Below are 24,137 nucleotides of genomic sequence, written 5' to 3'. Positions count from 1 at the left end.
TTTTTCAAATAACATTCAGTGAATGGATGTAATGATGACAATTTTCTTACCCACTGAGAGCTAACTAGAAAGTCATTTTATTTTAAAGGAGGTGAAATTCACATAAATACAATTAACCATTTTAATGGATGCAATTCAGTGGCATTTAGTGTGTTCACAATGTTGTGTAACTGCCACCTCTCTCGAGTTTCAACGTTTTTTCTTCATCCCAGAAGAATACTTTGTACCCATTAAGTAATGATTCCCCATAATCCCTACCACCCATCCCCTGACAACCGTTAATCTGCTTTCTGTCTCTATGGGTTTACCTATTCTGGATATTTCATACAAAAGGAATCATACAATATGTGACCTTTTGTGTCTGGCTTCATTCACTTAGCACGATGTCTTCAATGTTCATTCAAGTTACAGCAAGTATCAGTACTTCATTCCTTTTTATGGCTGAATAAAATTTCATTGCATGTATACAACACAATTTGTTTATCTGTTCTTCTGTTAATGGACATTTGGTTTCCACCTTTTAGCTATTAATAATAATGCTGCTATCACAGAGGCTGTGATGTCTTCAGATACTTTATTTTACAATTTGATAAATAATAAATATTGGGGTAGAACCCATATGAACGCTTACAGAAGTCTAGAGGAGGTGGAAGAAACGATAATAATAGCTACTAAGTTTTTGATTTATTCCAGGCATTGTTCTAAGTGTTTCTCTTGTATAAACTCATATAAACCTCAAAACACATGCATGAGGTAAGTACTATTCTTTTTATCCCCATTCCCATCTACAGATAGGAAAATCAAACTCAGAGAGTCTGAGCAACTTGTCCAAATCACAGAGATAGCAAATAGAAAACTGGGACTTTTACCCAAAGGCTCTGACTCCACAGTCTGTGTCTTTAGCCATTACACTAAACTGTGTGATAAAATGGAAGGGTGCTCAGAGAAACCAGACTACATTTCCAAAGCATCATGTACCTGAGAGTTAGACGTGTTAGTGCCCATGTGGAGCACTGCAGGCCTCCCAGGTCACTGAGAGCTGAAAAGCAAAGCCAACAGTTCATAGCATATGTGTTCCCTCTGACCCTCCTGCTGCACTTTCATAATCGCCTGCATATAACACAATGGTTGCATAGAGAGCCAACTAGACAAATATTTGTCGAGTGACTGATGGTGTGGGTGGGTGGATGGATGGATGGGTGGATGGATGGATGGATGGATACCAGTATATATGATGTGCCCAACTTATTTCCATGGCAGACCAATCTCATAATGCTTCTCCATCTGGTAAACTGTCTTTAAATATTTGTTGCCCTTTTCAAGATGAGACGGTATGCTTTGCAATAATACTTGGAGTAATACGAAAGACATACTTAGAGATAAGCCGCGCCTAAGAGCATGAGAGTTGGAATGAATACAAGGTTGTGTGTCCCTTTCCAGGAACTCTTTCAGAATTGTTGCTGAGCTATAGAGAAAAAGCACAATAAGCTTCCTGAATGAAAGAAGAAGCTAGTCCAGGGGCTCTCCAAGGGAGTTAAGGGAATAGGGACTATGAAACTACCACTCTCCTCAAGAGGAAACAGTAAAACAGTCACTTCTAGACATTTTTTGGTTATGGTTTAGCATAGATCTGCCACTGATCAGACTTCAACTAGAAATTCCTGCATTTCCCTTCAGCTCCTTCTACCTCACTGCTTAATGGTAAAGATTCAAGGGAGTCAGAACTCCTGCTCTTTCTAGACAGCTGTAGTCCCCCAAGAGTTAAGTTTCAAGAACCCTATGTAAACCACAATACAGATTTCAGGTTCAGCTGTACAAGTAAAGTGCAATGTTTAAACGTAATAAAGATGACTGTTGAGATTGTTGCACCACAAATCTCTCTGCCTGCTGAACTATGTGGTCTCATCTCTTGCTCAGAAAGACCTTTATTATTAAAAATAAATAAAATCAACATTATTTCCTTAACTCTCTATACTAGTCATTTGTCATCTATGAGGAATGTTTCAAAAGCCATTTTCATATTTAATAGATATTGGTGGAAGGCAATTCATTTATAAGTCGGACTTTTAAAAGGAGCTTTAAAAAAAATCATTGTACTTCCATACACTTACAAGCAAATGTCTTTAGCTTTCAGCCTCTGAAGGAACAAAATCAAAGCTGCTTGAACAAGTTTCCTGGCTGGAGAAAAAACTAGAGGCTCTGGACCGAAAGGAAGACAGTGGGGAACCATATGAAAAACTGGTCCTTGCAAAAGACCAGGTATGCTGTAGAAGAGAAATAATCTTTATTTCTAAAGATTACCTAAACTTATATGAACTGACAATTCTATAGTTATTTCTGGCTGGGTTGGAAGTCCATATTTAAGTTTAAGATGGTAAATAACAGTATTTGTATTTGCTCAATGTAACTGTATTCCCTGATGAATATTCACATACAAAAATTAACTTTCTTGGTGATATTTCTAAAGTTTGCTTGACATGTATTCTTTTGAACCATATTAGCTGAATATTCTATTTATTTTGTACATGATATTGACTACATAAATGGTTTTTGGTTTTCAAGGTTGAACTTAATCAAGGAATAGCTTCTTTCTCTGTAGTGAAACAAGTGGATCAGAAAATTTTTCATTGACTTTTAATAAATCACTTTATAAGAAATTACCAATCTCTGAATTTCTAGATATTTATATATGTCATTACATAAATTTATCTCTTGTTTGTTTATCATATTGGTTTGTATCTGCCTTTGGGATAGATAGATAATCTGTATCTATATGTAAATATGTATATTCACACAAAATATATCCATATATTCCAAAGGCAGATACAAATCCATTGGCTCCCACATGTATGTATATATGATAAAAGGTGGGTTAACATTACCTACAGTACATCAAGCAAACATTATTTTTCCCAATCATCTGCTAATTATTAATAATTCATGTACTCTGTTGCTGGATTCTTCCATAGAGTGGAAGAGAAAGAGGGATGGGAGTGATGATTTCTTTCTTTCTTTTTCTGGGGGGAGGGAACGATGATTTCTTTAATGATGATTTTAAAAACATCTAGCTGAGATAATGCTGCCATTCATAAGATATGAGAACTGGTACATGTTTATATCTGGAACACTTTGAACGTGTAAAAGGAAGAGTTATGTACTTTGTTTCTAAACTCTGCTCCTTTTCAGTGTATTGAAAAATTACAAGCTGAAGTGAAAGCTTCCCAGGAGCAACTTGTAGCCTATGTAAGTGTTTTTCTCCTTTATTTATCCCTTAATTTATATCATTGTTATTCTGGAAACGAACACAAACTTTTCAGAAGCTATAACTATGGTTTCTCCACTGCAAACCAAATCACAAAGCTAAGAATCAGTATTTTTATTACCTCTACAAAGCTGCTTTCTATAAATTCAATTCTGGTTTGTGTTGATGATAAAAATTACAAAACTGAGTTCTTATATATAATCAGATGGTCTAATCAGGTACTATCAGGATAAGAGAACTGGAAACTAAGGGTAGAAAGACAAGCAAGTCAGGATAGTTTAGTGAGTGAACAGAAGTGGAAATTATAGATACCTCACATATAGGCCTAGGGAAGTGCTTCTTAAACTTTAGTATATCAAGAAGTATCTGGAAAACTTTTAAGAACAAATAGCTTGGAGTTTTCTATATGCCTAGGATAGGACCTGAGAATATGTATTTCTAGGGGATGCTAGATTCAGATGCTGTGCTGTTGCCCATCTTTACACCATATTTTGAGAAGCATTGTTTTATATATATTTATTTTGCCCCAGTCTTGTGATTTTTAGGCAAGTGCTCATATAAACAAATCAGATATGGAACTGTCCATTTTGTGCTACAAGTCCTCCCCTGAGAGAGAGACCCTCTGAAGTTCCAGGAAAATTTTCATTTTTACTTTAGCCTGTCTTCACTCAGAGAACAACTAATGAGCATCTCTTGTCACAATAGCCTTGTGTATCCACGTGCATAAACCAGTGGTCGTCACCCTGCCACTGTCCCTTCCCAAGGATCTGAACAACCCTGATGCCTTAAGTGTTTCCTCAAAGAGTTGATCGCCATCTTTTTAGTTATGTCCTCCATCCATATCCTGGGTGTTATGGGATGACTTCTTGATTAAGAACAGTGGCCAGTCATGTTCAATGGCCAATCTGAACAACAACAAACTCAGACCCATCTGAGACCTGACAGGCTGCAGCCCCAAAGTCCAACAAAAAAGACTGCAAAATAATAAATTCTGGTCACCATCCATTTGGGATTTGCAATGAGCTAATCTGGATAAAATCATGGTGTGGGATACGGAGGGTGGGAGGGAGATGTAAGAGTGAGAGGCTATGGGGATATATGAATATGTAGAGCAGATTCACTTTGTTATAAAGCAGAAACTAACACACCATTGTAAAGCAATTATACTCCAATAAAGATGTTAAAAAAAAAAAAAAAAAAAGAATTCTCCTGTGAAGCCATCTGGTCCTGGGCTTTTGTTTGTTGGAAGATTTGTAATGACAGTTTCAATTTCAGTGCTTGTGATTGGTCTGTTTATATTTTGTATTTCTTCCTGGTTCAGTCTCAGAACATTGTGCTTTTCTAAGAATTTGTCCATTTCTTCCAGGTTGTCCATTTTATTGGCATATAGTTGCTTGTAGTAACCCCTCATGATTCTTTGTATTTCTGCAGGGTCAGTTGTTACTTCTCCTTTTGCATTTCTAAATCTGTTGATTTGACTCTTCTCCCTTATTTTCTTGATGAGTCTGGCTAGTGGTTTATTAATTTTGTTTATCTTCTCAAAGAATCAACTTTTAGTTTTACTGATCTTTGCTATCATTTGCTTCATTTCTTTTTCATTTATTTTTTATCTAATCTTTACGATTTCTTTCCTTCTGCTAACTTTGGGGTATTTTTCTTCTTCTTTAATTGCTTAGGGTGTAAGGTTAAGTTGTTTATCTGAGATTTTTCTTGTTTCTTGAGGTAGGATTGTATTGCTATAAACTTCCATCTTAGAGCTGCTTTTGTTGCATCCCATAGGTTTTGGGTCATTGTGTTTTCATTGTCATTTGTTTCTAGGTATTTTTTGATTTCCTCTTTGATTTCTTCAGTGATCTCTTGGTTATTTAGTAGCGTATTGTTTAGCCTCCGTGTGTTTGTATTTTTTTACAGTTTTTTTCCCTGTAATTGATATCTAGTCTCATAGCGTTGTGGTCGGAAAAGATACTTGATACGATTTCAATTTTCTTAAATTTACCAAGGCTTGATTTGTGACCCACGATATGATCTATCCTGGAGAATGTTCCCTGAGCACTTGAGAAGAAAGTGTATTCTGTTGTTTTTGGATGGACTATCCTATAAATATCAATTAAGTCATCTTGTTTAATGTGTCATGTAAACCTTGTGTTTCCTTATTTATTTGCATTTTGGATGATCTGTCCATTGGTGAAAGTTGGGTGTTAAAGTCCCCCACTATGACTGTGTTACTGTTGATTTCCACTTTTATGGCTGTTAGCATTTGCCTAATGTAGTGAGGTGCTCTCATGTTGGGTGCATAAATCTCTACAATTGTTATATCTTCTTGGACTGATTCCTTGATCATTATGTAGTGTCCTTCTTTGTCTCTTGTTAACAGTCTTTATTTTAAAGTCTATTTTGTCTGATATGAGAATTGCTACTCCAGCTTTCTTTTGATTTCCTTTTGCATGGAATAGCTTTTTCATTTTCCTCACTTTCAGTCTGTATGTGTCCCTAGGTCTGAAGTGGGTCTCTTGTAGACAGCATATATACAGGTCTTGTTTTTGCATCCATGCAGCCAGTCTATGTCTTTTGGTTGGAGCATTTAATCCATTTATATTTAAGGTAATTATCAATATGTATGATCCTATTCCCATTTTCTTAATTGTTTTGGGTTCGTTATTGTAGGTCTTTTCCTTCTCTTGTGTTTCCTGCCTAGAGAAGTTCCTTTAGCATTTGTTGTAAAGCTTGTTTGGTGGTACTGAATTCTCTTAGCTTTTGCTTGTCTGTAAAGGTTTTAATTTCTATGTCAAATCTGAATGAGATCCTTGCTGGGTAGAGTAATCTTGGTTGTAGTTTTTCCCTTTCATCTCTTTAAATATGTCCTGTCACTCCCTTCTGGCTTGCAGAGTTTCTTCTGAAAGATCAGCTGTTAACCTTATGGGGTTTCCCTTGTCTGTTATTTGTTGCTTTTCCCTTGCTGCTTTTAATATATTTTTTTTGTATTTAGTTTTTGATAGTTTGATTAATATGTGTCTTGGCATGTTCTCCCTGGATTTATCCTGTATGGGACTCTCTGCTCTTCCTGGACTTGATTGACTATTTCCTTTCCCATATTAGGGAAATTTTCAAGTATAATTTCTTCAAATATTTTCTCAGACCCTTTCTTTTTGTCTTCTTCTGGGACCCCTATAATTTGAATGTTGGTGCATTTAATGTTGTCTCTGAGACTGTCCTCAATTCTTTTCGTTCTTTTTTTCTTTATTCTGCTCTGCAGTATTTATTTCCACTATTTTATCTTCCAGGTCACTTATCCGTTCTTCTGCCTCAGTTATTCTGCTATTGATTCCTTCTAGAGAATTTTTAATTAATTTACTGTGTTGTTCATCATTGTTTGTTTGCTCTTTAGGTCCTCTAGGTCCTTTTCAAACGTTTCTTGTATTTTCTCCATTCTAGTTCCCAAATTTGGGATCATCTTTACTATCATTACTCTGCATTCTTTTTCAGGTAGACTGCCTATTTCCTCTTCATTTGTTTGGTCTGGTGGGTTTTTACCTTGCTCCTTCATCTGCTGTGTGTTTCTCTGGCTTCTCATTTTGCTTAACTTACTGTGTTTGGGGTCTCCCTTTTGCAGGCTGCATGTTCATAGTTCCCGTTGTTTTTCATGTCTGCCCCCAGTGGGTAAGTTTGATTCAGTAACTTGTATAGGCTTCCTGGTGGAGAGGACTGGTGCCTGTGTTCTGGTGGGGGGTCTAGATATTGTATTTCTGGTGGGCAGGGCTGCATCCAGTGGTGTTTTGTGGGGTGTCTTTGAACTTAGTATGACTTTAGGCAGCCTCTGTGCTAATGGGTGGGGCTGTGTTCCTGTGTTGCTAGTTGTTCGGCATGGGGCGTCCAGCACTGGAGCTTGCTCGCTGTTGGGTGGAGCTGGGTCTTAGTGTTGAGACCGAGATCTCTGGGAGAGCTCTCGCCAATTGATATTACATGGGGCTGGGAGGTCTCTGGTGGTCCAATGCCCTGAACTCGGCTCTCCCACCTCAGAGGCAAAGTGAATCAGCTATACATATACATATATCCCCATATCTTCCCCCTCTTGCGTCTCCCTCCCACCCTCCCTATCCCACCCCTCTAGGTGGTCACAAAGCACCGAGCTGACCTCCCTGTGTGATGCAGCTGCTTCCTACTAGCTATCTGTTTTACATTTGGTAGTGTATATATGTCCATGCCACTCTCTTACTTCGTCCCAGCTTACACTTCTCCCTCCCCATATCCTCAAGTCCATTCTCTACATCTCTGTCATTATTCCTGTCCTGCCCCTAGGTTCTTCATAACCAATTTGTTTTTCTTTTTTAGATTCCATATATATGTGTTAGCATATGGTATTTGTTTTTCTCTTTCTGACTTACTTCACTCTGTATGACAGACTCTAGGTCCATCCACCTCACTACAAATAACTCAATTTCGTTTCTTTTTATGGCTGAGTAATATTCCATTGTATATATGTGCCACATCTTCTTTATCCATTCATCTGTCAATGGACACTTAGGTTGCTTCCATGTCCTGGCTATTGTAAATAGAACTGCAATATACATAGTTCTTGACACAAATAGGTTTACCTGTGGAGTGAATGGACAAGCAACTGAGAGAACATATCTATCTGTATATGCTGGCTGCTTTTTAATGTTAATTTTTTAAAATAAAACAACAACAAACAAGAATGTCCCTCTAGTTTACAGCAAATCATCCAGAAATACCAAGAAATTATTTATTTATAACTTTATACTATTTTAAAAAGGGAAGAAACAAAATTTTTAAAAATGTATATCTTAAATGAACATAGCCTGGCATTTTATGAATATTAAACTTTATCTGTTCCCTTGATATAATTTTACTCTGTCATTAAACATTAAATATAATATTTAATTTAACCATATTTATTTATATTCTAACTTCACAAAGAGTTTGAGGTTGCCCATAAGAAATACAAGTATAAAATAGCTGAATTTTTAAAAGCATATAAGTAAACATAATTAAAAACATATATATTGAAACAAAATAGCAATAAAAGGAGAAAAAATAGAATATTCATGTTTAAGTCATAAATTTCCATACGGTATATTTGAAACAGAAATATAGCTTTGATCTTCCTAAAAGCCAAAAGTAAAGCAAGGAAAATGATCAGATAAATAGTTCTTATCTTATTAGGGGTAGGAGATATTACTACTTATTTTCTAATGAGTTAACTCTGAAATGAGAGTTTATATTGGATTTCATATAGGGAATATTGAAATATATAGTGAAGGGGAAAAACCCATCAAAAATATCAGATCTGCAAATGCAGTAATGGGTTTGTTTTTCTGTTGTTGTCGTTTTTTGTCTTGTCTTTTTTTTTTTTATAATAGATCTTTAGTAATGAGGTTTATATAGCTGCTTCTGTAAGTTCCATCAAAAGAAGCCCCGGGCATAACATGCAGATAAAGTAATCTTTACTCATTGCAATTGTAGTCTGATTGGACTGCATAGTTTTTTAATCCCCAACTATTTATAATAATCCAGCAGGCAAATTCAACTGCATTCAAAGGCCAAGTAATTAATGCAGGGAGGGGGGGATGGCCAGAACAAGTTGTGTTAATCTAGAGAGTGCAGGACTTACACAAAAGGGAAAATGAAGCCCCAGTTGACCAAATTATCCAGTTTTTCAGATGAAAGTCCAAGTTTTTTGTGAAATTTCCTCATTTATAAATGTTGGCGATTAATTCAAACAAAGTAGAGGGCTTTGTGTGGCAAACAAACACATTTATAGGTGGCCTAAATATGGACTTAATACTGGATTTTAATTTAGATGGCTGTTTTGTTACATCTATTCTATAATTTTAAAGATGTTCATTACAAAGGACATGAGTGTGTGATTACACATGAGGGGAGTTTGTTTTTATAGTTGTTGACTTTTTTAGTTAGGATACAGCTTGCTGTTGTAACAAAGGGACTCTAGAATTTCAGTGACAACACAACAGAAGTTTATTTCCTGCTCATTCCAGTAAGAGTCTATTGTGAATGTTCTTGTTGATGGGCAGGTTTTGCTCATTCATCATAACTCAGTGTCATTCAAGACTGAATGACCCTTTGCCATCTTTGATGTGTAGATTCCCAGGTTACTTTGGGATCCTCTCTATTCCCATTGGCCAGAGGAGAAGAGATCATGGAGGTATTCACTTGGGAGGTTTATAATGGGCTGTATCTAGAAGTGAAGCGCCTCACCTCTGCTCATGTTCCATTGGCTAGAACTCAGTCATGAGGCCACATTAATTATGCTGGGAGAGGCAGTTTAGCCATGCACCCAGGAAGAAGAGGGAAGCATGGATTTTGATGAGTGGATGTCAGATTCTGCTACACCAGTGTTTAAGTCATTCATCTTATCTTGGATCTATAGGTATCCACAACATGACCTCAGAGTGAGCAACGTTAGAAATAGTTTTATTTTAAGAATTATTATTATTATTAAACCAGGTAAAACTTGAGATTAAAAGTTATGCAATAAATTCCAGAGAATGAAAAGGGATGAAAGAGAATGTACAATATCCCTCCACATCTTGCTGCATGATATTCAAAGGACAAAAATATCAAATTGCTTTAAAAAAAAAAATACAAATCTGACAAGGCTCTCTCTTGTCATTGTTAAGAAGAAATTTGGTTTCAGGCATTTGGTAGGTAGAGTGGTCTTCCCTCCTTCTTGGGATCTGCCTAGGATTCCCAGGGATTTTACTATCCCAAAGTTGGGGGGCACTATTTTCTAGTGAAGTATGGCTGCCGTTCCCTCTGCCTATTGGCCCTTCAAAGACCAGTGGCCTTTTTGTTCAGTGCTAAGCCTTACCAGAAGATTTGTGGGAGCTTCCGGTCTATGTACAGCAGTCAGGATTCATCCTTCCTTAACATTCCTGCCTATTTGAGGTCATATTAATCAAAGGACTTGGGTAGAAGTGGAGTATGGTCCCTGCCATCTGAAGCACCCCCAGTACCTCATCCTTTCTATTTTGAATGAACCAACTTCCTCCCCTTGAGTTGGTTTATTTTCATTTCCTTCTCAAAGCAATGAACTCCAGCCCCCACTACTTGAGATATTTGTAGGTTCTTATATTAATGAGGTCAGGCCTCTCAACCACAGGCTTTCCAGATGCTCAACCCTCCATCAGCGAGTGTTAATTTCCTCTCCTTGCAGGACAGTGCTAGGTGGGTGGTGTCAGTCTTGGAGCAGGGGCAACTCCCCTTCAGGATGGTGAAGTCTCCAGTTTGGATTTATTTGAAATTTAACGGATTGTCTAAAGAGTTGGGTATAAATGTACGCTTTGATAGTTGAGGGAAAATATAGCCTATTTTGTAGTTTATTTTGTTGTTAAATGTGCAGTACTGAAATTATTAAGTAAAATAAACTCTGAGCTGTTAACTTTAGCTGTTAGCATTGAAACTGATTTTGACCAGTCACATGTTAGAGAACTTCTAATCCCCAGTGATCGGTCTATCATCACTACTAGGTTTACTAGGCAGTAACATTCATAAGAGGAAATGTGAGCTCTCACACCAATCATCATGAGGTATAAGAGTCACTGTCAAGGTCTGAAAAGAAGAAAAGAGATGGGAAAAAGGCCTGTACCTCCCCTCCTCAACCTCTCCTTCACAATACCCATACACCCACCACACCCATCCCTGCCCCAGCAAATTCAGAAAATTGGTTAAATATTTAAGAAACGCTTGAGCATCAACTGCTTGTATAAGACATTTTTCCCTCGGAACATTCCAGACAGACTGTGGGGTGAGAGCCCTGTTCCCCTGGCTCACGAGCTGGGTGACCTTGAGTAGGTTGCTTGATTCCTGAGGCTCAAGTTCCACAACTTCAAATTGATGATAATACGTGTATCTAGCTCACAGGGTTGTTGTGAAGATTAAATGAGTTAACACTTACCAAGTTCTTAGCACCGTACCTGCCATACAGCAAATCTTGTATAAGTGTTGGCTAACTAATGCAACAAAACACAATCAATAACAACAAAACCCAGCAAACATCCCTATGGCTTTGTTCATTGCTGACCTTAACAGCATCAGTGGTGAGAGAACGCTCTGAGAATTCTGCATCATGATTATCTGTGAAACGGGATAATCATAGAACCTGCCTCAGTAGGGTTATTGTGAGGACCAGATGAGATGATACAGGTAAAGGATCCAGTGCCTGGAACACAGCCAACCCTCATTAATCTTGACATTAATTTTTTTAACTTATTTATTTTTTGGCTGCGTTGGGTCTTCCTTGCTGCGCACAGGCTGTCTCTAGCTACAGTGAGCGGGAGCTACTCTTCCTTGAGGTGCGCAGGCTTCTCATTGCGGTGGCTTCTCTTTGTTGTGGAGCATGGGCTCTAGGAGCCCGGGCTTCAGTAGGTGTGGCACGCAGGCTCAGAAGTTGTGGTTCGCAGGCTCTAGAGTGCAGGTTCAGTAGTTGCAGCGCACGGGCTTAGTTGCTCCGCGGCATGTGGGATCTTCCCGGACCAGGGCTTGAACCCATGTCTCCTGCATTGGCAGGCGGATTCTTAACCACTGTGCCACCAGGGAAGTCCCTTGATATTAATTTTACTGCTGCTACTTTATCCTGATCATCATTTGCAATAAGTGTTTTGACATTTTTCTAACAGTGTGAAAGCATATATTTTTCAGCACCAGATTCCCTTTTATTGAGTTTGACTCATAAGTACTTCACTGTCTTCACAATAAATACATGTCCCTGTTGAACCTGGAAAAGTACATATCCCTTTTGCACACTGGGAGAACTGAAGGACACTGTCTGCACCTGCCAGAGGAGGCGCAGAGGAACATGGGCATTTCTGCTCCCTGTCACCTGAGTAAAAACACAGTGATTGCATTAGGCAGCTGTCAGTGCCATGGGGAATGGAAAACTACTGCTGAGGAGCTGCAACTGGAAAAGATCATCTTTGATGCTAAGAGGCAATTCTGACCACACTCCTGTCCCTCTAAGTTCGCCTTCCTAAGCTTTACTTACTCGGCCCCCTGGAGAATGTCATCTCACCTGATTCTATCCGATTCTTGCTTGACCCCATAAACAAACATCCCACCTGGGAGTTTTGATGACGCATATTCCCCATGTGTAGTACTAAATGAAATGCAGCTGACTTAGCCAAAGTTTTTTTGCCGTTCGTTTTTGGATGCACATCTCTGAAAACATCAGTGTGCTTGTGGTAGGGGAGCCAGCGGAGGGCAGAGGAGGGTCAGCTGGCACACACTTTTCCACGTCCCTATTTTGTTCTTCTGTCCTTTTCCTGCTTTAGCCTTCGCATTCTCAAATACCGTCAGGAATTCCTCTAGAATAGAAGCACCCTCAATTGAATTGAATAAGGGACCTCAGAATGGTCAAGAATTTATTTTTTAAGCAAGTACATTTTAATATCATTTCCTAGAAATCATTGGAGATGTCAGTCTCCTCTTTTGCAAAATGGAAAAGGGAAATTGTTTCTCATTTTAAATGTTAATAACTGCTTATGTGCAGATGTTTATCACTTGTAGTGTTTGAAATATAAATAATCCTGCTTTTTTGCCCAATCTCTTTCTCTTGTTTTAAGTCCCTTTATTGAGAACTGACATAAACCCCACTGGGAGACTGCAGGGAGAGAGAAGGGCTATAAACCCCACTGGGAGACTGCAGGGAGAGAGAAGGGCTCAGGCGAGTTCTCTTGAGCCTCTATAAGTGAAAAGGTATTGTCATAGCCTTGGAACCTGTAACAATAATCAGCAACCACATAACGTAAATGATTTGGACAGACTTGTTTAGACGGGTGTGGTTTCTTAAAGGAGGATAACCAGTCAGAGAGTTGACAAATGGTTTAGGTATGAGTCATCTTAAAAAGGAAGAAAACCTAAAATAATAGCTCTACACCTTTTGAACTTTGTTTCATGAAAAATTTATGGCAATTGTGTGGCAGGAACTATGGAGAACTTGAGCTTCTCACAGAAAGAAGTCAGTCACAAGATTCCAGGAAGAGGCTAAGGAACGCAAAACCAAAAGATATCGTTATTAATTGTTCATCCTTCAACTATTTGCGCTGATCCTAACAAGCCAGTCTTTCATCCTTCAGGCTTATTGGGTGCAGGGAGACTTGATTGTTCCTGCTAATGAATTGTCTTTCTTGATTGAATTGTTATTGTCTGTTTTTACGGAAGAACCAGTTAAGAGGAAGTGTTAGGAGGAGGAAGAACCCTGGAGATCAAACAGGGAGGCTGCTGTCCGGGGAGGGGAGAAAGCAGGGCGCACCAGGCTGTGGGTGGGAGTGGGAACAATGCAAACAGTCAGACTGGAAGTTCAGAAGAGGGACTGGGCAGAAATGAGAATAAGAGGCATTATTCTGCTTTGTGGAATTGCTAATGAGAATACTGCCAGATGTTGGCATTAAGCATTAAGAACAAGTTATGTCCAGTTTGAGCTCACGGGAATGTTTCCTCCTGAACACTCTTCCACACCTGAAACATACCCATCCCTGGAGATAGAAAAGTAATTAAAGAGCTTTATCACAGTAACCCTTAAAACCCTTAGCTAGTCATTGCTGTAGACAAAAGTTACACTGGATGGAAACCTAGGACTGAGGTGGATTTCAGCCTGAAAAACTAGCATGTTAAATGCTCATAAATGTGTAGGGTTTTTTTTAGCATATTGGAATAGTTCAAAGTTTAGTTGGAGAGACTCAGGAACATTTTGAAGATAGTTCCATAACTTCCCCAAAAGTATGTTGCCTGGGGTGTTTACTTTGTCTTTCCGCGGTGGATCTCAGGATAAGACTTTAGACTTCAGGATGACTTCCTAGCAAATGGATCTTTTTCTGGTCAGTTTCAAGTGTGACCCTTTGGGCATTCACACCAGTACAATTATATGCCACTTGGACCCCACTGCTCCCCCACTCAGGTCTTATGTATCTGCATTGTTGAGGATAAATAATTGTATTCAAAATAAGTATGCCAAATTTGTTTTCTTAGGATACTTTGTGATTAGTTTTCATGGATGAATTTTTATTTGTTTTATTTTCAAGAGCATATGTTCTGGGAAAATTTTCTAGCCTAAAAATATAATTCTCTACAGCCCTCATGAATAAACATTATGACAGCAGTGTCTCTCTCTGTTTGCAATGACTATGTGTTGCCTTAAAAATGCACAGTAGCAAGGCTCCAGGCTGGTGTTTCTCAGTCTGAAACTGTAGGTTCGCAGATGTATTCTTAGGTCTATATGGTGTGTACATATACTGTGTGCCTTGGGAGTTATTATAGACATCAGCCTCAATATATTTTAGAAAGTAACAATGGATATTTGTGACATTTCCTGTGGACTCCCACGTGCCAGAGCAAACCAAACCCAAAGTAGATAAAGATGAAATGTCAAAACATCAACCGAAGTACTACTTCTCTTCTGGATTTCATTTCGGAGTGATTTAAGAAACTCAAAACCTGGTCTCTTCGTTATGGGCAGTAGTCTGAGGATGGAGGGTGTTGGGGAAAGAATCAGGTTTGACATAAACAGTACATTTCAGTACATTCACAGTTTCTTGCATGGGATTTTCTTTGACATCACAGAAACCATCTTCTTATGGACGTTTCAGATTGCTCACTAGAGTCTAAGGAGTTTCTTTATATCAGAAAGTATAGGAAGGGATTTGTCGAAAGCAATGGCTGGATATATTCTTGATTAGGTGTTATTAAGTATACAACATGTATATACAAAGTTCAAAAATCACAGATTCATATTTTTCCTTAAAACTTTCCATTTATCCTTGATGCTTAGATAAAGCTATCAGACATTGTATTTTAAAGCTGTTGTTGCACATACATATGTGCTAAAGAAAGGTAGTGGGACAGGGAGGTTGATTAAGAAATAAGACCACCTAAACTTATTAGACTGATGGACTTGGCAAAGAGATCATGATTCAGAATTAGTGTTTTGCAGAGAGTACCTTAGAAATCAGCATACTGTTGTGTAGGCAAATATTTTATAATTAGTGTCAAATATCACAAAGTGTTCAGATTGCATCAGTGAAACTTCTTATACTCTGAGTGGTAGAGAGAATTTGTCAAACTGAACCCAAAAAGGAGGGCTTTTCTGTCAAAGAGATTTGCCAGGGCCCTAAAGCTAACCAGTGTATTTGGAGCAAGCTTCTAGACAGTTCAGCATCAGTGGCGCCTCTAAGGTAGAGTCCTGTGATACCAACTGTATTCTTGTTTAACAGAAATACATTCCAACCAATTTAAATAGAATAGGAACTAAATGAAGATCATGGGTGACTTCCAAACTCTCTAGGAGGGCCAGAGGGCCAGACTTGGAAACTGAAGCTGGGAATGAGGCTTAAATTACATAGAACTGCCCTGGTGGAACCATCCACCCCCATGTTGCCCCCAATAGTACCTCTGATGCCAGCCCTGGACGCTTCCTCTAGAACCTCTGCTTGTGTACAGGGTGCTTCTGCTGCGAGTGGAGTGCACCCAAAAGTGTTCTGATCTGGATTCTGGCATGGATGCTTTTGACTGGTGGAGAGCAGGGCTCAAGCATGCACTGAGGATGCAAGGGAGGTGGCAAGTGAATTTTAGGCTTCTACCTTGAGAAGGTGAGGACTCACAGGTAGGGAAACCTCCAAGTTTAGGAAACATGCTCAAAATGCTTGGAAGGCAAAAAAACCGTCATTTTTCCACCATACCTACCAAACCCAGAATCTGGTTCCTGGGGTGCCTGACCAGGTAAGCTCTTGGTTCTCAGACAAAAATAAATCCAGGCAAATTTAACTGTAGCCTAGGAGGATACTAGAGTTCTTAATGATTGACTTACTACTAGTTATTTGTTTCTTTAAATCTTGTCTGTTACATCAGGATTTAAATTTGTCAAACAAAGACAGCAGTGTGATACTATTAGCTATTTATACTAGCTTAGCAGTTATCTTTTTATTTATGAATCATCATTTATTGGATGCTATGATAACCCTTCTTTTCCACCTGTTAGCAGATACAATTTCACACCAGCTAGCAGTTGTTAAGATTGCAGGTGCAGTGCCTTGGAGGAAATAGAGACACTAGGAAAGTGGTTCTCAATCTCAGTGAGTCTTAGGATCACCTGAAAAGGTTGTTTAAAATACAGGTAGAAGAGTTACCATATGACCCAGCAATTCTACTCCTAGGTATACGTCTGAGAGAATTGAAAACTTGTTCACACAAAAACTTGTAAACAAATATTCATAGCAGCATCACTGACAATAGACAAAAGTGAAACAGTTCAAATATCCATCAACTGATGACTATCCCATAAAAAATGTGGTATGCCTAAACAATGAAATTTTATTCAGCCATAAAAAGGAATGAAGTACTGATTCATGCTACAAGATGAATGAATCCTGAAAATACAATGCTAAGTGAAAGAAACCAGAAACAAAAATCCACATATTGTATGATTCCACTGATATGACATGTACAGAGTAGGCAAATCCATCGATATAGCAAATAGATTACTAGTTGCTATTGGCCTGAGGGAGGGGTAGGTGGTAGATGGGGAATGGGGGCCAATGGGAAGAAGTTTCTTTTTGTGTTGATTAAAAGTTTCTGTAATTAGATAGTAGTGAGAGTTGCACAACTTTGTGAATATATAAAAACCACTGCATTGTACACTTTAGAAGCATTAATATTATAGTATATGAATTATATTTCAATAAAAAAGAGAAAAGATGCAAGTAGATTTCTCATTTTTTGCCAAAGAATCTAAATCCAGGTCTGGTATGGAGTCTGGAATCATATTTTAATGTGGATGCAGCTGGCCCTATGCAGAACACTGAGAAACAGTGAATCTGGGCCTTACACATATAATCTAAACTATAACACTGTAGAAGTACTAATACAAATTCGCAATTCTTCAAATTCATTATTTTACCTTAGAAAATGTACATAAAAATAATATAGAATACTATCAGAAGAGTCTTCAGAATATATGAAAAAAACACAATAGCTTTCTCCTAAATAATTGATGTAAAGCCAATGGACTTAATGATTTTTAGTAAATATGATATTTGTAATTTTTACTTTTAACCCACTTGTATTCCAGAAAAAATAATCTGATACCTCTTAATATCACTTGGTAAAAGTCTAAAATATTCTCACTTGTATTAATTTAACAAAATTTTGTCATCAGATAGGCTTGTGCGCTGGGTTGAAGCACAAAAGAGCCAGCCCACCCTCTAGGACTTTGCCATCTAATGCAGTGGTTCTCAACCTTGGCTACACATTGAAATCGACTTGAGAGCTTTAAAAGACTCTGAATCTTGGGTTCCATCCCCAGAGACCCTGATTTCGTTGGTCTGGAGTGCAGACAGGGCATTAAGGCTTTACAAATCTCCTTGGATCATTGTAATGTGCAACCAAAATTTAGAACCACTACTATAAGGCAGAGAAGGACAAATATGATATTGCTTACATGTGGAATCTAAAAAAGGCGTTCAAATGAACTTATCTACAAAATGGAAATAGAGTTACAGATGTAGAAAACAAACTTATGGTTACCAGGGGGTAAGGAGGGGAGGGATAAATTGGGAGATTGGGATTGACATATACACACTACTATATATAAAATAGATAATAAGGACCTATTGTATGGCACAGGGAACTCTACTCAATATTCTGTAATGACCTATATGGGAAAAGAATCTAAAAAAGAGTGAATATATGTATATGTATAACTGATTCACTTTGCTGTACACCCAAAACTAATACAATGTAAATCAACTATAATCCAATAAAAAATTTTTTTAAAAGACCACTGCTATAAGAAAGAGATTGACCAAACACGGGTCATATCACACGTTATCACAGTAATCAAAAATTACGATGGGGGAGCTCACAGGAAGCATCCCTAACCCAGACTAGAGATGGGGCTTGCTCAGTAAAGCCTTCATGTATGGGGTTGATACCTGAGCTGAGTATTAAATTATGAGGAGGAATTGGCCAAGTGAAAATGGGGGTGAGCATGAAAGAGATCCAGGCAGGGGAAGCAGACTGTGCAGAGGCAAGAAGAGGTGAAAGCCTAGTTGTTATCTTGAGGAGAAGACTGAAGTAAAAGGCCAACAGACGTGTCATAATTTTATAGCTGGCTATGCTATTAGATGTTTCCTCAGAAACATCTGACTGGGGTGGACAATGCTGGGACTTTCAGGTCATGGCATCTTCTATTGCATTTGAGGAAAGCCAGCAGTTTCTTAGTACACTGTATCAGGGATTCGCAGTAAAGAATTTAGTAGTGCTGGGCTTTCCTGGTGAAGTTATTAGCTGTTGAAGTGAATCCTGGAATTATGTGTTTTGTAAAGTGTTTATTACAGGTCTACTCATATCAGTTGCAGAGCCACTTTTTCAGAAGTGCTTAAGCCCATGTCCCAGGTAAAGATCCTCTGTCATCCCTAAATTAACTAACCACTGAACAGCAGAGAGGACACAAATTAGGCAAATATTACTAGGAATCAAACTAAAAAGAAATGTCCTTATAGAGCAAGAGGTGCCTGTTTCTCTCTTATCCCTAAACGAACTTTGGGAGTTGGAGAGTTACCACCTAATTATGTCAACAGACCCAGCTTTAGGCTCCTGGCCCTGTACTCTCATTATCTTTAAAGTCTGATAGACAGACAAATACAGGTGGCTCTCTGGTAGAGTAAACAATCTATGTTATTTCCAGAGGAATAGTTGAGATTGTAGGGAGATTGCCTTTATCTGATGTGGTGGAGTCAGTGATACAATTATATATGTTCTCTTTTATAGAGTCTGTGTGGTCACTTCTATAACATGCTTTAAAGATCTGAAATGAAAGCTTACATCTCAGCAAACATTTAACACCACAGTGAATATGAGCATAGGAGCCAGGCCTCCTGATGGTTTTTGTTTGTTTGTTTACATACCTCTACTGCTAAATTGTATGTACTGCATCATGGCTTCTGAGATCCTTTCATAAAGAAGCTTACTCTCTCCTTGGATCCCCACAATTTACAGGGAGATTCAAGAGCTGGTCCAAGGTTAGAGAGTCATTGTGTCTTACTTGGGACAGGCAGAAAGACACTTAGGCTCCAGTTCCTCAGCACAAATTAATTGTCCATTGTCTGCATGGTGCCTGTATGTGTTTAAGCAGTCTTGGTCTCCATTTTCCGGGATAGCTTTATCCTTTTTTGTTTTCACAAAGGATTTTTTTTTTTTTTTTCCTGCGGTACGTGGGCCTCTCACCTCTGTGGCCTCTCCCGCTGCGGAGCACAGGCTCCGGACGCGCAGACCCAGTGGCCATGGCCCACGGGCCCAGCCGCCCCGCGGCACGCGGGATCCTCCCGGAGCGGGGCACGAACCCATGTCCCCTGCATCGGCAGGCAGACCCCCAACCACTGCGCCACCAGGGAAGCCCCTTCACAAAGGATTTTAAAGCACTTACAAACATACACACACCCTCTAATATTTTTCATTTAACCTTAGCATTTCATGTACAATCATCTTCATACACTTACTGATTTGTATTATTTTAAATTTTTCCTATTTTGAGTAGCTAATACTGCGAATGTTGTATGTAAAACTGAATGAAGATAATTTCTCTCAAAAATTTTCATCTACATTTATGACATTTCATTCATATTATTGACATTTCTAAGTAAGTCACTCTTTAAAAGTTATTTTGCTAGGCCCTTGCTCTGCAACTCCAAAATGTAACCAATGAATATCTGGCTAAAAGGTCAATAAGATAAAGGTATATGAATTTTAAAATTTCCTTCTTTTTCTTCCTACCTTCTCACTACTTATGTCAATAGCATGTAATTTCTATACTCTGTAACATAGAAAAACACATATGCACATGTAAATTTTTTAAAGTTGGTATGATTTTGTTTGTTTTTATAAAAATATGATCTTCCACATGTATCAGTTTCTAACCATATGTACCACCTTGGCTCCTTATCAATAAGTCATAGCCATCTTTATAATAATTCTTTTTAATGACCTACTCTTAAACTAGTGAAATTTATAACAAGAATTAGTCTAAATATATTCTAACATAAAAATGTCTCATTAGCTTTTAGATCATACTTCCCAGGCCCCCTGTTCACCATGCGGCTAATATTTTTTCAAACATCCTTTTATCCTCCTATCCCCATAGTATATGCATATTACATGTGTCTCCACACATACACACACACACCAAGTCCAAGGAGGCAAACTGTCACAGTAATGTTAAGTGATGACGAAGGGCTAGTGCTGTGCTGGTGAATGTTTAACTACCAGCTCTTGGGAGAGGGGTAGGAGCCCCAATTTATAGTGTTTGCCTATTTCAGTGGTTTACATTCATACTCCCACCCACTCTGGCCCTTTTTAAGATACCAATGTTAGATCATGCAGCTCCTAACTTTCCTGAAAGTTAACAACTTGCTCTCGTGAGCCTGTACGAGCTGGCTCCAGAATGCCACTGACTGAGGCCACAGTGCTAACAGCAGAAGGTGCTGTGACTTGTGTAGGGCATCCTGAGGCTAGAGGAGTCATCTAAGGACCAGCCTCTTTTTTCAGAAATCCAAAAATCTTCTCAGCCCCTTTTCTTGATCCAGTTCTACAGGAGGTTAGAGAACTGATCTTTCTAAGGATCCCGTGAATCTCTTCTAAACTCCCTAGGCATCTTTAATGTGGGATTGGGCAACCAGGTTTTCCTGGACTCTATGGGTTTATCTCCATTTTACCAACATCGAAGCTATGAGTTTATCCTGCAGGAAGTCATAAAGTCCACCTCAGAACTACTGTCCCTGGCATGTGGAATTTAGAGTGACAGAGAAGAAGGAAGCTTGGAAGATCAGGTACCTCCTAGGTGGTCCTTAAGCCCTCTGATGTTTAAAGAACCTTTCCTAATGGCTGACTACTTCCTCCATGGCAGCATGACCGTAACTGCCATGAGAGATTTCACATAAAAGACGGTATCCAGAAACCAGGGAACAGATGGGCTAACAAAAAATCCAGTCAATTATGAATCATACTATAAAACTTAATTTTGATATAACTATACATATTTCCCAAGCTCTAGCGGCTACCTTGGTTTCCAAAATGTAAATCAAGGGACAGTAAAGGCAAGATTTAAATAAATTAAAATCTAGAGACAAGTCAATAACTATTGGACTCTGGCATTTTCTAAGGCCACATTTGAATCAACTATCCTGATTCTTTTCCCCTAAGGACAAGAAAGTTACCATTGCCACTCCACCAAGGACAATATTCTGAGCTTGGTAGGACCCTGCCTTATCACCTAATATCACCTAATCAAGAAACACTGAAAACTGCTTGCCCTTCTCAAAATGAAGAGGTTTTCACTTTGTCCCGTGGGTACATTGTTTAACCTTGGGACCCTGGCCCCATTCAGATAACATCCTTTGCAAAAAAAAAAAAAAGCCCTTTCCATCTGTCATTCCCTTGATGCCCAAACTGAGAGAGATCAGAGTTAAAAGCTTTGCTTAAGACCTCACTCATTTATTTCCCAAATATTTAAAGGATGCCTATGGTTAGGAAATAGTAAACAAAATAGGCTAAATCCCTGCCTTCATGGAACTTATATTCTAGTGGGGTAAGAAAGGTAATAAGCAAACAAACCAGTAAATGTATAAAATGTCAGATGGTACAAAAAGGCTTAACAGGAAAATACAGTATGGGAATTGGGTAGATCCTAGGAGAGGGGGGTTATTTTATATAGAGTGACAGGGAAAGGTCTCACTGGTAAGATAATACCAAAGCAGAAAAGGGAGGGAGGGAGCTCCGGGAATGTCTGGGGAAGGACATTACACCAGAGGCTCCAGAAAAAGCAAAGCCCACATGCTTTGTTTCAGAGCACAGATCTCTGCAGATGAAGAGTTCTGAAGCATGACAGATAAGATGGCCCTCAAGCAGAGGTGCTGCTACTGCAGGGCCAGACATTGCGACACGTCCTCAGGCCCCTGAGGCACAGTGAGTGATATCTAGCTTCAGGGTTAGTCTATGTCTGTGTTGCAGGCTGGATACCATCCTCAGAGTCAGGCCTCAAGGCAAGATTTCCAGGGAGAAAAGGAAACAGCATCCCTTAATGCTTCTCAAGAAGTGCCCCAACCCAATGAAATACCTTGCCTATCGGCTCTGCAGTGCCAGAGAGAAATGCAGGCAAACCTGCCCCTCCCCTAATAGTGTCTACAAAGGCATTTGGTTGTTTTGTACTTGTTCTCTGAGTAGTTACTGAAAGCGCTGGTGCACTTGGTCATCTGACCATACAGGTGTTTCTCCCACACTTTGTAGGGGGAAAGTCCGTCTTTTCACATCTGTAGGTACAGTTGATATTGACAAAGCCTGGGGCTATTCACAACCACACCTCTTTCCTCTACCATCTGCCCAGGTCTTCGGTCACAAAAAGGCTCTCTGCATTTTTGCTTTTTTTTTGGAAATAGAACTTTTATTAAATATAGGCAAGTATACATTTACAGCAAGGAATTAAGAAATTAAAAGAAATCTCTTTTATTCCTTTTTCTTCTGTGATTGCTGAGGCTAAAACTTCCAAAACTATATTCAATAATAGTGGCGAGAGTGGACAACCGTGCCTCGTTCCTGATCTTAGAGGAAATGGTTTCAGTTTTTCACCATTGAGAATGATGCTGGCTGTGGGTTTGTGATATATGGCCTTTATTATGTTGAGGTAAGTTCCCTTTATGCCTACTTTCGGGAGGGTTTTTATCATAAATGGGTGTTGAATTTTGTTGAAAGTTTTTCTGCATCTGTTGAGATGATCATATGGTTTTTCTCCTTCAATTTGTTAATACGGTTTATCAAATTGCTTGATTTGAGTATACTGAAGAATACTTGCATTCCTGGGATAAACCCCACTTTGTCATGGTGTATGATCCTTTTAATGTGCTGCTGGATTCTGTTTGCTAGTATTTTGTTGAGGATTTTTGCATCTATGTTCATCAGTGATATTGGCCTGTATTTTCTTTCTTTGTGACATCTTTGTCTGGCTTTGGTATCAGGGTGATGGTGTCCTCATAGAATGAGTTGGGGAGTGTTCCTCCCTCTGCTATATTTTGGAAGAGTTTAAGAAGGATAGATGTTAGCTCTTCTCTAAATATTTGATAGAATTCACCTGTGAAGCCATCTGGTCCTGGGCTTTGTCTGTTGGAAGATTTTTGATCACAGTTTCAATTTCAGTGCTTGTGATTGGTCTGTTTATATTTTCTATTTCTTCCTGGTTCAGTCTTGGAAGGTTGTGCTTTTCTAATAATTTGCCCATTTTTTCCAGGTTGTCCATTTTATTGGCATATAGTCGCTTGTAGTATTCTCTCATGATCCTTTGTATTTCAGTTGTTACTTCTCCTTTTTCATTTCTAATTCTATTGATTTGAGTCTCAGAAAAGAAGTAAAGCTGTTTGCAGATGACATGATACTATACATACAGAATCCTAAAGATGCTACCAGAAAACTACTAGAGCTAATCAATGAACTTGGTAAAGTAGCAGGATACAAAATTGATGCACAGAAATCTCTTGCATTCCTATATACTAACGATGAACAATCTGAAAGAGAAATTAAGGAAACACTCCCATTTACCACTGCAATAAAGAGAATAAATACCTAGGAATAAACCTACCTAAGGAGACAAAGGACCTGTATGCAGAAAACTATAAGACACTGATGAAAGTAATTAAAGATGATACAAACAGATGGAGAGATATACCATGCTCTTGGATTGGAAGAATCAACATTGTGAAAATGACTATACTACCCAAAGCAATCTACAGATTCAATTCAGTCCCTATCAAACTACCAATGGCATTTTTCACAGAACTAAAATAAAAATTTTCACAATTTGTATGGA

The 24,137-nt window shown here is 38.6% G+C and overlaps 1 protein-coding gene across 1 annotated transcript in view; it reads left to right on the top strand.

Moving 5' to 3' along the window:
• The window catches only part of CCDC192 (coiled-coil domain containing 192), a 196,510-nt gene that overhangs the window by 45,785 nt on the left and 126,588 nt on the right, over positions 1-24,137 (top strand). The window contains exons 4-5 of the mRNA XM_027098734.1: positions 2,128-2,259; positions 3,187-3,243. Of these exons, the coding sequence (XP_026954535.1) occupies positions 2,128-2,259; positions 3,187-3,243 (189 nt within the window). The remainder of the gene's footprint in view (positions 1-2,127; positions 2,260-3,186; positions 3,244-24,137) is intronic.

This window comes from Aethalodelphis obliquidens, unplaced genomic scaffold, assembly GCF_003676395.1.
Source record: "Aethalodelphis obliquidens isolate GAN/ISIS:26980383/991018 unplaced genomic scaffold, ASM367639v1 scaffold4, whole genome shotgun sequence".
Lineage (NCBI taxonomy): Eukaryota > Metazoa > Chordata > Mammalia > Artiodactyla > Delphinidae > Aethalodelphis > Aethalodelphis obliquidens.
The sequence above is the reverse complement of the archived record's forward strand: the minus strand, read 5'-3'. Positions and strand labels throughout refer to the sequence as shown.